Source organism: Teleopsis dalmanni, chromosome 1, assembly GCF_002237135.1.
Source record: "Teleopsis dalmanni isolate 2A chromosome 1, ASM223713v2, whole genome shotgun sequence".
In the NCBI taxonomy this organism is placed as follows: domain Eukaryota; kingdom Metazoa; phylum Arthropoda; class Insecta; order Diptera; family Diopsidae; genus Teleopsis; species Teleopsis dalmanni.
The window spans coordinates 135,754,893-135,772,581 of NC_051846.1; the positions used below are offsets into that span (position 1 = coordinate 135,754,893).

General features: G+C 28.2%; 2 protein-coding genes across 2 annotated transcripts in view; both read left to right on the plus strand.

The window, feature by feature from the left end:
• Positions 1 to 5: 5 nt before the first annotated feature.
• LOC119666265 (F-box/LRR-repeat protein 4-like) lies at positions 6 to 2,986 on the plus strand (the record flags this gene model as incomplete). Its single annotated transcript, XM_038075547.1, has 9 exons — positions 6 to 48; positions 105 to 289; positions 347 to 597; positions 1,765 to 1,874; positions 1,935 to 2,099; positions 2,168 to 2,333; positions 2,390 to 2,581; positions 2,640 to 2,709; positions 2,780 to 2,986. Coding segments are annotated over 9 exons (1,254 nt in total), but the record flags the coding sequence as incomplete, so codon positions are not given.
• A 3,712-nt stretch (positions 2,987 to 6,698) lies between these two features.
• The window catches only part of LOC119668914 (E3 ubiquitin-protein ligase Ubr3), a 34,812-nt gene continuing 23,821 nt past the window's right edge, over positions 6,699 to 17,689 (plus strand). Inside the window, exons 1-6 of the mRNA XM_038078592.1 lie at positions 6,699 to 7,226; positions 15,427 to 15,899; positions 15,971 to 16,234; positions 16,291 to 16,519; positions 16,601 to 17,013; positions 17,530 to 17,685. Of these exons, the coding sequence (XP_037934520.1) occupies positions 6,773 to 7,226; positions 15,427 to 15,899; positions 15,971 to 16,234; positions 16,291 to 16,519; positions 16,601 to 17,013; positions 17,530 to 17,685 (1,989 nt within the window). The 5' untranslated portion in view covers positions 6,699 to 6,772. The remainder of the gene's footprint in view (positions 7,227 to 15,426; positions 15,900 to 15,970; positions 16,235 to 16,290; positions 16,520 to 16,600; positions 17,014 to 17,529; positions 17,686 to 17,689) is intronic.

Genomic DNA, 17,689 nt, shown 5'->3' on the forward strand with positions numbered 1-17,689 from the left:
GAAATCTGCATCAAATTGTTGACCAATACTACAATCGCGGAAAAAGCGGTAACATATATTAATTCTCTCTAAACATCAGTAATTCAAAATTATATAAAATTTAGGAACAATACTGAGTAAACTACAGAGCATACAATTTCGTCCAGACTTTAGGGATGACTATAAAAATCAATTACAAGATTTTATAAGCAAAGATTTAAACAAATTTGTTACGTCTTTACCAAATGATAATGAAATTACAATTGATAACACCAAAGCAGAGAAACAACTCGATTTAAATGATATGCCGGTATGCTCGAAACTAAAATTTTTTACTCTGCTTTAACTGAATAAATAATATTTTTAGTTCGAAATAATGCTTAAAGTATGCAGTTATCTTGATCTGCAGTCATTATTCCGTATGAGTTTGGTGTGCAAAACTTTATATGCTGTAACCACACATCCTCTACTTTATCGGGAACTTAATTTGAAGCCTTTCTGGCATTTGGGTTCCAATGAATTGCTTTGTACACTCGCAAAAAGGGCCACATTATTAAGGAAATTGGACTTATCTTGGTGTGGATTATATAATTCTATATCACCTACTGAATTCAAAAAGTAAGTTTAGTTTATTTTCGTAAATTTTGCATGCATTTTATTTTGAAACCATTTAAATATATATGTGTGTATACATTCATAAGTTTTATTTACAAATCTTTTTTTTTTCATATGATTTTTATATTTATTTAGCTTCACTTTACTATATAATAAATATAGTGAGTTTCATAATATGGTTTGAAATGTAAAACCAGTGATATAACATGTATTTTTCTTAACACAAAACGAATAGATTCTATTTTATAATATTGTACTCAATTTTGAATAATTTTTATTTCTTATTGCATATAAGTAATGTTGTTTATAATTATCACTTATTATTAATTTCTAAAAGCCAGTTATTATTATCACAATAATGACGCCCAATGGCGTCATGGCTAGTAGTGCCCTCCCTCCTAGATGCATTCGTCGATCTCTCCTTTTTTTTAACAATTCTATCGACACCTTTTGCAACGGAGCTAACATCAGTGAGGTCGAATATAAACGTGGACTTACGGCCCTCCACACCGATGCAGTATCTTCTTCTAGACCTAGTTTGTCTGACAACAAGGTTTTTGATAGGCCTCCGCCTGAAATCTCCTCGGATGAACGCTCTCTTCCACGTGCAACAAGAACTGTCCTTGCTCAATTGAGATCAGGATATAGCCGAGTGCTAAACAGTTACTTGTCTCGCATAAATACGTCCATCCACAATGTGTGCCCTAACTGCAGCTCTTCTCCCCATGACGTCGCCCATCTGTTTTCATGTCCTTCTGCACACACAAATCTTCGTTCAATTAACCTTTGGACTCACCCCATTGAAGTGGCCAGGTTTCTCCGCCTGGATCCAGGTTGATGGTTTATATATACCTCTTTTCTACTCTTCCTCATCCTTTCTCCCCCCTTCTCCTTCATTACCCTCCTAACCTTTATCCTATTTCCCTACGCATGTAATCGTCTTGTGTTTCCTTTCATGTTTATCTGCTTACAGGTCCCGGCGGATTACAACAACAACAACAACACAATTTAAAAAAATAACTCTTTAAAAAATTTTAACTACAATTAAAGAGTCAGCGATTTTAATTCTCATATGAATTTATTAGTGTGGAAATTAAGATTAAAATAATTTACTTAAAATCTTCAACTAGTTCAAATAAAATATTGTTACTTTTTCATTGTCTATTGCAGATTTATACAACAGTGTGGCGATAATTTAACTCATTTAGTATTGAACTCTTGTAAATTTCTTAACGCAAGTTGTATAGAAACTATTGGCATTGTTTGTGATAACCTAAAAGGTAACAGTCTAATTCTATATTTAATTTTTAAATAACTTCCTTTATATAAATTTTGTTCAGAACTATCATTACGAAACTGTTCCACCGATCCACCACTCTTAAACTTTTCTTGTTTGGCGAATTTGAAAAATTTGGAACGTTTAGACTTATTTCAAACTGTAATCGAAATGGATTTGCTGCTAACCATGCTAGAAAGTAACCGAAAGCTAAAACACTTAAATTTAGGTACGAAATAATTTGAAACAACTACAACATCATAAGAATTATTATTTTACCTGACTTAAATTATTTAGCTTTTTGTGGGGTAAATGTGAGTATGGATGTAGTAGCAGAACAAATAGCAACATACAATAAACAACTGATATCCTTGGATATGTGGAAGTCTCACTATCTCTCGGCAGTGGGCTTACAAGCATTATCAAACTGTCATGATTTAGAAGAAGTAGATTTTGGTTGGTGGTAAGTAAAATTTTTGATTACTATAAAATCTTATGATGTTTATTTATTGCTTTAAGCTTAAGAGAAGCATCACTTGGAGATAGTTTACAAAATTTTATAAAAAGTTGCCCAAAATTGAAGAAACTTTTTTTGGCTACTGCGAGGGGCATAACTGATTCGGATGTCAGGAATATTGCTAATATTTGCCCAAATCTTGAGCAATTGGATTTGATGGGTGTTCTAGGTATACCTAAAGATCGATATTATGAGTAAGTATTGTGTTTAAATTTATATTTTAAAAATATTTTAATTGCCTACAATTTCTAGACTTTTAGTGAAATGTTCCAAGCTGCAACTTTTAGATTTAAGTTTTTGTGATAATATTGATGAGTTTGAAGTAAGTAAAAACTAAACTCTGATAATATTTACTAATATTTTTAGTATTTAAAATATTTTGTATTTTTTAGGTCAAACAATGGTCTCAAATATTCAAAGTAAATATCAAATGTAGTCATGTGCCTATGGAATATACAAATTAATACATATAAATAATTATAAAAAAATTTTAGCTATGAATTTTAGATAGTTGTAAATATATAGAGAGTTTACCTAATTGTTGACTATATAAAAATATGTATATATATTAATATATATAAATAATAAATTGCAAATCTAAAGATTGTTTTTAAATTTATTGAAACAAATTTAAAAAAAAGCTAATGTAATAGTATAAATTGTTTACCTATAGCATACATATTATATTTTTTTAAATATATATAAATGTCCACATGGATGAATCCGATTGATCTGCAATATACAAATTTCACGCCAAACTAAGTTATTCTGTGTTATGAGTTGAAATTTCATAAAAAATTGTTGTGACCACAAATATGTTAAAAAATAATAGCAAAACAACTTGGAAGTGGTCATTTTATTTTTTAATTTGTCGAAATCATGAGCATATTAACGAATATTGTCAATGTCATTTCGTGACAACGAACGCATACATGTTAAGAAAAATATTAATGTCTACACGTTACTTAAACAATTTCTTTTAAATATAGTTTTTATCCGGCTTTGCAACAAAATTGAACTAAATATACTTAATATAAAACTGAATTTTATTTACAAATAAAATCTTGTTACAATATAAACACATTGTGAAAACTGTATAAATATATTTTATGCTTGTATTTATCTTTTTAGATTAGAAATACTCTAGCGTCCATACTGTAGGATACTGTAGAACAAATTAACTAGGTTTATTGTTGTTATATATATTGTTTTAAGTATTTAATTGAAATTTAAAATTCAATTAAAATGCAGCTTAGCTGCTGTGTAAATGGTAAGTATCAAATATCCCTCTGTCTTGGCGTTTAGTCTAAGAGAAAAAAATATTTTGAATATACAGTCAAACTTCCATTACTCGAACTTCTATAACTCGAACAAAATCTTTGTTCAGTGCCGATAGGAATATGGGAAAGTGCATTCTATAAGTCGAATTTTTGTTTTAAGTATAAATGCATTTTGATGTTAGGGGAAGTTCCTTTTTCCAAACCAAATGCTTAATATTTTCTTTCCTATGTTGCTAAAATAACTTCCAATGCTACTCTTAACGATTATATTGAACTTAACAATGGAATTTGTAATTCAAGCTTTCCTACCGATGACGATATTATTGAGCATTATAGCTCTAAATTACTGAATCCAATTCTAAGCGCAACGGAAAGTGATGATGAGGGTTCGGTGGATGTAATTGTTCATTAGCATTCCAAGAATGAAGTAGAAGTCATTCAAAAATCTGAATTTATATTTGCAAACAAGTGATACTACAACTGATGATCACTATAAGAGTATGAATAAAGTGGAATCTCTTTTTACTGAAGATAAGAAAAAAATTAAAGCCCCAAATCTCAATTTCCGAATATTTTGCTTCATTATAACTTCTGTTCTTTATTTTATTGCAAATTAATAAATATTTTAAAAAGTAATTCTAGTTTTATTCCAAAAATAAAAAAAAAATGAAAAAATTTCCTAACTTGAAGTCTCCATAAGTTGAACCTTTTGTTTGCAAAATTGGACTTCGAATTAAGGAAGTTTGACTGTAATTGTAGTTGCTGGATGAATTTTAACCAAACACTGTAATTGATATAATTCATTAAAATATGTATCAATTTAAAGTATTAGTTTAAACTACAGCACTACAGATTTTATAGGTCGAGGCTAAGTAATGTACTAAACACAAAAATAATATAATTAAATTGCTTTACTTTACAAAGTATACCTTCAGTGCTTTTTTATTTCTGAGTTATGAAAGCATTTTTTTGTTTTGTTTTATTAATTATTGTTTGGTTTTAATTTAGCTTTACAAAACATTGGTTCAACTTTCTCATTCAATTAATTATTTCTTGATTTAACATGAGTTATTGTATTTTAAAATACTTTGCAGTATCGTTTCTGTATTGTGTTCTTTTTAATTTGAATGTAAGATATAATAACTTTTGTTTCTGAAAAAAACAATTCTAAAAAGAGATTTACTTATAAAAATGCCGATACTTTTGAAAATGCTATATTTAGAATGAGAAAATATGAAATAATACAAATGTACACAGAAGAAATGTCAAATATGTGACATAATGTATACCTAAAAGACGACAGGTGTTAACCTGCACATTTGTTTATATTTTGAGGCCAACATAGTGAACTGTCACAAAGAAATATAGGGATGTCAGATGATGAAAATCGAAAATACAGATGTATAATAATATAGAATAAGAGAAAATAAAAAATAGATTATGCGTTCATGCTTCATGAAAATATGGAAAACTAACTGAAAATTATATAAAACGTTTTTATTTTCTTAACAACATATATACAATTATGCTCATAATTGTGAATATATCAATTTTAATTCAAAATTTTTATATAATTTACTTATTTAACAACATACCTACTTATGATAAGAATAATTAAATAATAATAAATGGACAATTTTATTCTATATTTACACATAAAATTATCAAATACTGATATTATCATTAGTACTATGAAATGTATTTTGTATAAAAAATCGTTTGCAATAATTTTCATAAAAGGAAAATTCAAAGAAATTTCATTCAGACGTTGCTCAGTAACTCGGTAATTCTGTAATTGGTTAAGTAAAAAATAGATAACATCTCATAATAACACTTTGTTATTTCTTTTAAAATAATGTTATAAAATGAATCTATCAAATCAGCTGATTTTAATTTTGTTTGTCTTGTTGACTAAAAAACCAAGAAAACAGCAAAAAAGAAATTTAAAATTAACGTAAAACTTTTTACTACTACAAATATTTCCGTATTTATTAATTTTTCAAATACTGCTTTCACATGTTGTGAAATATCTTACAATTATAAGATTCAACTAATTTTTTATTGCAATACCTAAAAAATTATCAGATCTAGTGCTTTGACAATTTATTATATTGGTAACGTTGTTTTTGCACAAAAACAAATGCACATAAAAATTTAAGACTATACCAAGATATTGAGTTACCGAACACGTTTGAATAACTCTTATGTAAACGTAATGTTCATTTACCATTAATATTAAATTTTTATTTTTGAATAGTAATATAATCAATGATAGACGTGTTACAAATTAGGTGATGATGTGTGTAAACGAGATAGCTATATAAGTTCCAGCATATATATCTATCAAAGTCCACCTGGCTTACATTAAATGAAGTGATTAAATAAATCCATTTCTTCACACAAAAAACCAAATTTATTTAGATATATTTTTAATTATGTTGTAGTTATAAAAAATTTATTGTCATATAAAAATACTTAAAGCGCAGAAACAAATTTTTATATCTAGAAAAGATTTTTTTTATTTAAATGCTGCAAACATTAATATGGCAACTTTATGACAATTCACAAAATTTTTGTGTTTGACGTTATCCGCCTTCGTTCTCAAGTGAAACCATCGTCACGTCGTATAAATTTGTAGAAGTGTGAAATGTTGAATATACAAAATTCTCAGCAAAAAAGCTGCAAATAGTTCAAACATATATAAACTTATAAAAAATGCCAATATAATTTGATATAATAATTTTTGAAGAAAAATTTGTATTGTAGTTAACTTTATGTTATGATAACATAAAGAATACCATAAGTGGAGTGTGATTAGTGTAGTGAAATTTTTAAAGGAAGCCTTCAAAAGAAGTTCCAAGAAATAATAGCAAAGCAAAATTATTGGAAAATTGTTTCGGTGAATATATATTTTAAGAGATCCAACAATCTTAATAATTTAAATAACGTGAATATATCAGGAATTGTTGCAATACGTTACGTTAATAATTAAAAGAAATTTTGTGTTAGAATAATTCCATGTATATATATATACATAAATATATATATATATATTAATATTGATAATTTTAATAAAAAAATTAGAGAATATAATTCTCTTTAAAAATGGATGAAGACGAAAATTTGCCAAGTGGATATGCAAATAATGCAAATTCTAATGATAACGATGGAGCCGCTGGCGATTCCGTTGCTACTGGTGATAGTAGAATAAATGCATATGTTTCCGAAACTGAGGACGATGCAAATTTGCAAAACCGTTCAAAAATAACAAAAATCTCAAATACTTCGAGTGCAAATGGAAAAAAAACAGCATCCGAATTGAGTGCTGGTGCAAAACCTAGTTTCTGTTTTGGTATATCGTCATTTAGCTTACGTAGCCGCAAAGAGGTTGCTGCACTTGTCAATGGAGAATGTTGTCGTGGAGGGCCGACGCCGGATTTAGACTCCCTTATGAATACATTATTCAATGCAAACACAGCTATAGATAATCCAAATAATATTGAGTGGGTACGCTGGTTAATTGCTGGTGGTCGTACGCCACAGGAATTTGTTAAAATTAGTAAGTATCATTTGATTTGAGTGTATTGATTGATTATTTTTTATAATTTTAAATACTGATTAGTGTTATCAATATTCCAAAACTTGCATTTTCGAAAGGTGTCAAGAAAATGACAATTTTGCAGCAACTGTTATCCCATGAATGCAGTTTAAAATTTTTAATTTTTTTGTTTAACAATCAATAATGAATCTGTTCTGTCCATCCACTAAAATTATAATAGTTGCTTGGATGATATTGGTTAACCTTAATAAGCTATTGCAGTCTAGCGTTTTAAGTTATTTTGCGTAAAGTAATATAACTTAAAAATATTTCATTACATCTAAGTATGAAATATTATTCTTAGATTCGTTTTTACGATTTGGTAATTTCTAAAATTATGTTTTATTCATACCATTTTAATTGAATAATTGATTTTGGAATCAACAAACATAATGATGATGTCATAAACATTGAGTAATTTATATGAAATATATATTGGATTTACTACAAATTATTCATTTGCAAATTTGTCATTTAAGAAATTTTATTTTAACATCGAATGAAGATCGTTTTAAAATAGAGAAGTACTTCTGAAAATAAACTGTGGTTAATTTCAACGTAATAGCTCACTTTTACACCTAGTAACACTTACTGATTGATAGCCAATATTTGAAAACAAGTTATTATTTGAAAAATACTTTTCGAAACATTACGGAACAATCCAGTTGTATCAAAGTCAGTCGAGTGGTACTGCTGGGTCTACGTTCCGGAATTTCGCCATTTCTGCGGTGTACTTAAATAGCACATAATTTGTTTCGAGTTTTAATAACGAAAGTAATATGTTAAGTTTGTGTTAATAAAATAAAATAAAATAAATCTTTTAAACCGAATTGAGTTCTCAAATGCACTCTGTAATAAATAAACTTATCAATTATAACAAACTTATAATGAATTAAATAGAAACAAATAGTAAAGACTACATTGTGTATGAACCTGCAGTGAAAAATACTTCGATACAAATATGACCATCTCAAAGTATATGTTCAGTAAAATGTAGTGCCAATCTTGTTAATTATAGATTTTTTCTTTTAAATTTGAAAAACTAACATGAACACTGAGTAAGCACTAAAAAAAGCATCCGAAACTATTTAATACAAAAGATATCCCCTTATGATATAATAAGGGATTCCAATATCTTAATAGGAACCTTTAAGAACTTTAGACCTATTGTTGTGTCCTTAAAATATAATTTATATATATATATATATATATATATTTATATATATGTACATATATTTATATATATATATATTAGATATATATTTGGCAAGCCAAAGATAACTTTTTGTTTTGATTTTGTTTTGAAAATAAATCAATTCTTATTAAGTACATAAATAAGGAACAAAAATTACAGACTCTCCACTTATTACAAGTTATAATTATAAATCAACTAAAATGCTGTTACCTTATGACTGTTTCGCAATGTTATGTAGAAAATAATGTAATTATACATTAAAAATTCCTAAGAAAGTCTAATCATTTTACACTTACAATCGCTCTTTAGTCAACTTAGTTTATATATCATAAAATAATACTACAATGTACAGTAGAACAATTTCATATAATCAACATTAAAAACAAGCATTAGTGTAAGCTAACAGCACCAAATATAACCAATATACGACAAACAAAATTTTTGGGTTAAAAATTAAACTTTGACTTTTACGAATTTTCATACAAATGGTTGGTTGGTTTCAGTGGTATTAGAGCTTCATCTTCTATCCAAGTAACGCATAGTCAGCCTTTTGTTACCATATGCCAGAATAAGAAATTTTAAAGTTTTAAAATTAACCTGCTGTCTTATTTCTTAATTAAGAGACTGTTTTTTGGGAGATCAATATTTGGGAGGTCCGTCAACCTCATTAATATAGAGTTTCATAATGGAATGTCTTATATTGTGAGCTTGGCTATCTGCAAAGAAATAGTTCTGGAAATAGTTATTTCTTTTTCCTGTTCTTCCTTATACCGTTTGTATTTCTGGTCAATAATCGTAGTTTTTAATTTATATTCTGCTAATCTTAAGAATCAAATTTGAATGTTGTAAGTACATGGTTTTAGTTTAGCTAGTTTGTAGGTAATTTTATTTACTTGTATTGTCTGCTGCTCTGGAACAATCCATGCATGATATGTATTTGATCTCAGTTGCGTTTGCACTGCTTCTTTAAAATTAACGTTGTAAAATAGACAGATAGATAGACTCTCAATTATTATTAAGTAATATTATTAATTTTTTTTTAATAAATTTTAGCATTTGATATACTATTCTTAAGAACTTAGGTCGCAGTTAAGTTTCTAGTTGATAGTTTTATTAAATCATATATATATTTAATTCCAATTAATATCACGGGATATATTGCGCCCAAAAACCAGTAGTCGGTTCATATGGAAACCCTTACTTCATAACTATGCATTGAAATATATATGTTATAATACTATCTTGTACAATCGCTGATTTCTTGATTTTAAATCTGCAGTTGAGAATTCATTAGAGTTTAATGTAACGCTGTAGTAACTAATATTACCTATAATAATAGTATATATCACTCAGAATTATCTTTATCAAACATTTTTTTGCATAGTCCTGCTATTTACCTTCATAACTTGATCTTGTAATTTTGTATGTTCATCTTTAGAACGTATTCTTTAGGCTTATTCAATCACTATTTTTCTGAATAATATCTGTAATTACAAATCTAAAACACGTACGAAGTGTGTAGTGTGAGAGACTTTACATTAATGCGTTGTATATTAGTTTATCCATCTCGTAGTAATACTACATTTGCAGCTTGTGTTTTAAATTAATAAATAATTTTTAAAAATGCCTGTTAGGAAAAAATAAATAAATAAAGAATTTCAATTTCAGTTAAATATGGCTAGTTCATTAATTTACTCACAGTTTTGAATTTCATCCTATAGTAAAAGCTAAAGTAATTTCATTTGCTTTCTTATGAATCCATTTTCTCTTTATAAAATTACACTTACTAGCCTGAGAGTTTCTCTTGATTTATTTTTGATATCTACATAGAAAGGGGTAAACAATTTTTTAAATGTATGTCTAACATTGAATTTATTATTCTGCTCAACGTACGTATCTGGTATTGTTAAAAAATCAGTATAAATAGATTTCGCTTGGATGCAAATTACTACTTAACGACAATAAAAGAGACAAACAAACTTTGCGTGAACAAAACTTTGTTATTGTGGATTTACAAGACCTACAACCTACATAAATATTAATAATAATAATAGTAATAATAATAACAGTAATAATAATAATAGTAACAATAATAGTTATAATAATAATAATTCCTTATGCGTCGTAAAAATATATAAATAACTCGATTGGCATTGGCTCATTTTTTTTTATTGCAATATTAAATTATTGAAGATATTAAAGTAAAATTGTTCTAATTTTTTTGATGTTCAGTAATATATATATGCAGTGAAATTTCTTATAACCGGACATTCACCGTCACAGTGTTTCTGTCCGGTTATGGGAGATGTTCGCTTATGGAAGAGAGCACAAAAAAATAATGTTAAAATTGCACCCAAATGCTATTTTGGATGAAGTTGAAGTTAAACGTACGATGTTATGGGTTCACTTATTTCTTCATTAGATCCTCCTTTTGAACTTATTTCCATAATATTGCTTTGTTTATCAAATTAAATTTCAACATTGTTGTCTTCAGTGCAGATATTTCTGTCTATTTAGGGAAAACTGTCGAAATCATTTGCCAAATCGAGTCCTTCCTGAAATTTAGCATAGATTGCGAGCAGAATGTCATCTTCGTGATCAATATCGCTAAGACTTTTATACAGTTTTGAAAATCCTGCTTCACGGAAGCATTGTGAATTGTTGTTGTTCTACTTTATGCCAAAATACTTTAAGGAAATAAACAACTTCAAGTACATTAATAGATTTCGACAGCTCTGAGGCTGACATTGTAGTGTCAATTTTGTTGCTACGAAAGTATTTTAAAAGAAAGGTTCTATAAAAAATTTCAGTATTTTGAATTGCCCATTGATCGTGGGCAACGCGTTGGCTTCCTGCCGTTGTGTTTGGAAGTAATTTGTAAATTATAAATTATATTTTATTAATTATTGGCGACAAAAATTAACCATTTTTTATACAAAAACAAATAGAATTTGTGTAATGGAAAAGTGCAGATTTTTAAAAAACTTGTTCGGTTTTTTTTGAAGACCGATGGTTTAAAATGAAGTGTCTGGGTCCTGTTATTAGAGTAACCGATAATGGAAATGATATTTGCATGAAAAAATTATTGAAAAAGCTATGTTCATGAAATTTGTCCGGATATTGAAGCTGTCCGGTTAAAAGAACTGTTAAATTTTCAAGTTCAGAATCTGAAAGGAAATGTGATCTTTTAGCAACAAGATATTTTTTGCAAACTTTCATTGTGTCTCAAAGTATATATCATTATAAATTTAATTTTCTTTAAGGATTATTGTACACTGTAAAGTAACACTATACATATAAAATATATTTGTTTATCGAATTGTCTAAACCTATGTGTAAATATTTGACTATTTTATAGATTATATATTTAATAATACACTATTGTTGGTAATGTTATGATGATTGTTCTGCAATTTAATTTCTAAACAGTAAATATAATTTTTCTTTTTCATTGTTTGCATTTATTCTAAAATAATTTGCAATTTATCAAAGTTTTGGTAATTATTGGCCTATCCATTTATCTAGAAATGGTTCTGTAGTTATTTCTAAATTCAGGGCACAGAAAGTCCATCTAGTCTTGAGTTTTTTATTTAAGTTTAGCAAATGGTGCGCTTAATGGCCAATGATCCTTGCCTAAATCTTTATGCATTTTTTTTAATGTTGTCAAGGAAAACTCTTGCAGTCTCAGCAAGTTTTCTAAATTTTATATATAAATTATTTTATAAATAAATTTATAAATAAATTTTATCTAATTTTCATTAAATTCGTACAGTTATTGTTATACAAAACACTTATCCATAAGCACTTGAAGTCGACCAATGAAAAATTTATTAAAAATAAATTTAAAAAAATTAAAAATAGTTGACAATTTTAAGTGTTGTATTTTACTTTTCTTTTTATGAACATTTAATTCAATAAGCTGACGAGTGGTCACTGGAACTGTATGCTTAACTATTTATCCAAATCACAAATGAAATGACCTGTTCTAATAAGCGAAGCAAAAAAATATAAAAATATTTTCAATAACATGTTTATCTAACCCACCTTATAAAACTGAGCAAAAAGTCTATGAGGGTCTGAAGAATCTCTGAAGAATCTCTTTTTATCAGTTGAAAGTAATTAATGTTAGTTGAATGGTTTATGTATATTAATTACTAGATGCCAAATTCACTTCCGATTTCTTGTTTCCGCTCTTGATAATACTTCAGATTCATTGAAATGCGCCGACAAGTTTTTCGCAAATTCCAGAAAATCCGAATATTAAGAAAAATTTTCTAGAACTTCAGTAATCAACAGTTGCAACATTACGGCAATGTATTAAATTGCAACGCAACACAATAGTTTATTGACCGTCATTGTTGTTGTTTGGTTGGCTGAGTATTGCTGGCATTGTTCTGCTTGCTGGTTGCTGCTGATATTCCACTCTTTGCAGTCATTAATGTCGCTTTTGATTGCTATTGAATGACAACGTTTTCCACTCATTCAATTTCGTTTCCACAGACACAAATTTCACCGCATTTTCTGCATTTTTAAAATGTTCATTTATGTGTCGATATTTAAGCGGTTGTAAGTGCTCAATTCATTCCAAATTTAGGAATAACAGGCCAAAAAAATTAATATTTTCGATATTTACATAAAAGCTGAATTTTTTACAAGTATAAAGTAAATATTACGAATTTTAAAATTAATTTAAAATCAATTATGACCAAAGAAACTATTTTTTAAACAGAAAGGTTAGAGCAGCTATAAATCACAGTACTGCAGATATGGCAGTACTGTCATCATCAGTGACACCTGAAAATATTGCTTGTATTTGGTTATTCTTGAATAATTCCTTAGACTTCAAGCAACAATGTTTGACCCCATACTTTGTCAAATTAACCAACTGACATAATACCGTACTCGACTTGTGTTGTTCTAACACAATTGGAGTTTTGACAATTTGTTATTAAATTTCATTAATAAAGTCACTTAATGGTTTATATTAAAACGAAATTATGAAATACTGTTCTATAATAATTGAAATTAAAAGTTCTTGCTATTATGCTGTATCAATGCAGAGAACCAACATTCTTCATTTTCTTTCTGCTTGCATATATTTTTGTAATTATATTATAGATTATTGGGTATATATGATTATATATTAATCATATATATTTATTATATATTTATTATTTATGATAATGATTATGATTATGATAATATATGAATTATATAAATATTTTCTATTACTCTATAATATATTAATCACTATAGATTAATAGGAAGTAAATAAAACAGCAATATGTTAAATCTATCTCGCAAACGGTTTTAATATGAAGAAGAAATTATGAGGATTCTGACACAATATGAAGAAATTTAACCAATTGCAAAACAGCATGAATCATATATAAACCATTAGACCCACAAACTACAAAATTAGTTTCTTGGCTTTATAGTAGAGATGCCAGAATAAACGTAAAGTAAATTTGTAATCTATTATGTGCCTGCATTTTAAGCAATTAATTGAGTTGTACTTGCTTAGGCAACTGCAATAAATGTAAGCAGAAAAAAGATAAAAATATAGAGTAGATGCTTTGTCTGTGATTTGTTCTAATAACAAGAAAAAAATTAGACTTAGAAATCCCAATATTCGAAAAATTGTTTGATGTGGCGTAATTTGAAACGGGAATATTTCAGAAATTTTCCAGGCTTTCAGTAATACTGTGCAATGCTATATAAATCTGCAACAAAATTAATTTCACCTGTTATCGAATGCAACACAATAAAGTCTTTGCATGGACTCTCACCCATACATATACTGGGTTTAATAAAAAGTAACGAGCATTTTTGAAATTAAGTGCAATGTATTTTGTGCGATATATATCAAGTCGAAACCACTTTTGTCAGTAACATACGTCTGAATTATTCAATTAAATGCGATGATTATTTTGTGTTTGTCAAGCAAATGACCAAGACGTACATTAGTGTGTTTTGCCATTTTTTTTTTTTAGCAATACGTAGAAGGGGAAAGGTTGTATTAAATTCTTCAAATACGGAATCAATGCGGTGGTCGATCTAACTGATCGTGCCTTACAGATAAGAATAATCATAACCGCTGCTGCGTACACACCTTCTCTAGGCCCTTAAATTTCATCAATCTATCGGAGATACAGTCTTCTCCTATGTTTTCTTTGGCTACTAGCTGCTTCAAACACTTAATTCGCTAAAGTATTGTCATCAATTTTTGCAAGATGAATGTCATGATAAAGCATGTCGTTTATTTAGCAGTCGTTACCAAATCTTAGTGCTGTGGTGACGCCAATACTTCTGATGTACCATACAGAAGCACAGGTAGGCTGAGTGACTTATAATGTGTTAGTTTTGTCGGCAAATAGAGAGAACACTAACGCTAATTGTCTATAGAGCGTACAATAGCACCTTTAGGTAATGGTAATAATCCTAATCGAAATTTAGAGTGGGAATATATTGAACCCACATCATCTAAAGAGAAGTTTCTAAAAATAGAACTGAATCGAAATCAAATTCAACTTTAGTTGTTGTTTAAATTGATCATTTTGGTTCCTAATATTCTGAGGTCGTTGTTCCACTCCTGGGAATTGTTTTTTTTAACACTTATTGTTTTTCAATATTATTTCAAAACTCACTAAGGTCGTGTGCGAGTTAAGCTAAGTTGCGTTCTAAATGAGGGAAATTCTAAGTTGTGTCGATAATGTATTGATGTGTCGATACGTGTTGATAAATGGCAAAATGTGTGCAGTGCAAAAAATCCCAAAAAATCTCCCATTTGGTTTAGCATCAACTTAGCCTAACTCGCACACGACCTAAGTATATACAGAGTTATAATTAGACTAAAAGATTTAATAATAAGATTCTTAAACTTATATAATTTTATTCATTATTTCAAAAAATCTATTAATTATGACTTATATGTTACACATATTTATATTCCTCTTTTATTTATAGTACGTAGTTACGACAATCATGCTAAATGTGGACTTGTTTGGGTACCACACGTCGTGGCGTATAGGTGCAGAACTTGCGGAATTTCGCCCTGCATGTCAATTTGTAGAGATTGTTTTAAAAAAGGTGATCATACAAATCATGATTTTAATATGTTCTTATCTCAAGCGGGCGGTGCTTGTGATTGTGGTGATACGTCTGTGATGAAGGCTGAGGGTTTTTGTTGTGACCACGGTATAAATAATCGAGCCAATAAAGATCCTGTTCCTACAAATTTACTTGCTGTGGCTGAAGTGATTATGCCTAAACTGTTATTTCGACTCTTACAACATTTTCGCGAACATAGTGATGCTACATCACAGACATATAATATGGCTGCATATTCGTGTGATGAATTCGCTAATATGTTAATCGATCTAAATAATATGGGAGAAATAATGCGTAAAGTCATGACCCGCGCACTTATGAATCCTGAGGTAATATTTAAAAAATGATATGCCACATATATTTAATCTTAATATTAATCTTAATATTGATTTTAATTTAGGTTTATAAAAGTTTCAATGAATCTTCATATATGGATACAGTTGAAGGTCGATATCTTAGATCAAATAAAGAAAAATATGAGGATGCTGTTAATAGATTTCCGCGTCCTGAACCTCCCGATGATTACAAACACTTGCCTGCATTAGGTGAAAAATTAGTACACACAACATTACTTGAGGAGTTCATATTTTGGACATTTAAATTTGAATTTCCACAAAATTTGGTTTGTTTTCTATTAAATATGTTGCCAGACCAAGAGTATAAGGTACCAAGTAACATTCATTTTTGATATTTGCATAAATTAATTTTTCATATTTATAGGAACATCTAACTCGTACATTTGTAATGCACTATAGTCGCATACCATCGGTTTTGGAAATGTCACGTGATCCCGATACATTAAGTAATCGCGTCGTCCATATGAGTGTACAATTATTTTCAAATGAAACTTTAGCACTCAAAATGGTTAATGAACTTTCGTTGTTACATGTTATGATTATTAGTTTGAAACTAATGATGTCGAAAATTCTCATACAAAACACTTTGCATGGTATGCCAATTTGACTATTTTCAATAAATATAATTATTTTTAGATAATTTATCTCACTTTTAATACTAAAATATATTACAGATCCTGGTAAAAATTTTCATTTCGTTATTGATTGTACGCGTCAAGTGATGAAAGATCACTGCTATTGGCCTCTTGTATCAGATTTTAATAACGTACTCTCCCATGAATCTGTTGCTCTGGTATTTCTTCGTGACGATAATCTTATAGACATGTGGTTCCAATTTCTATCTATGTTGCAAGGAATGAATGTAAATGTACGTGAAACTACTTCACATGTTGAATTCGAACCGAACTCATATTATGCGGCATTCTCATGCGAGTTAGAAGCAAGTGCGTATCCTATGTGGTCCATTATTTCACATTTACAAGATAACACACATGCGCATTTGGCTAAGAAAATTATATCATATTGTGTCAACACTTTGCATGAATGGATCGATGCAATCTACTTCGTAGAACCAATACTAACTAAGGTAATTTATATACTCAGATAAAATTATTTAAAATTCAGTATTTTTAATTAATCTTAAAATCCTATTTAAAATAATTAACAGTACAAATTTATTTTGTTAATTACAATTTTGGTTTATGTGATCATTTAAACTTGCAAATAACTTATAAAAAGGCATGGTAATAAACTTAAATCATTATTTTATATTTAATATGAAAAGTATTCAATTAATAATTATTTATTTTATTTAATAATGAAATTTCATTAACAAAATTAATTATAATTTGTTGTTCATTTAAATTCCATTTTAATATTGAAATTCTTTTTAATATTTTAATTATTTTTAGCGTTATCATTGATTTTCTAACTGAAGTTGATATTATTATTTTATTTGTTAACTTTTGTTATTATTTATACAATTTTTTTTTATTGTTACCTTAATAAAATTACGATAAATAAATTATGATTAAATATATATATATTATTTAAAATTTTTTAAACTGTTTAATTAATATTTTTTAATATTAATTTTATACAGGATGAAATGATGCAAGCATCCTTTCATTTTCCTCTGCACCGATACTTAGCTGCTTTCATATGTCAAGCTGTTACCAAAATGGGAATGCCATTATCGCAAATTTTGCCGGAAAACAATATTTTGCCACTTCTAATGATACACCCCTTAAGAGTACAGGTGA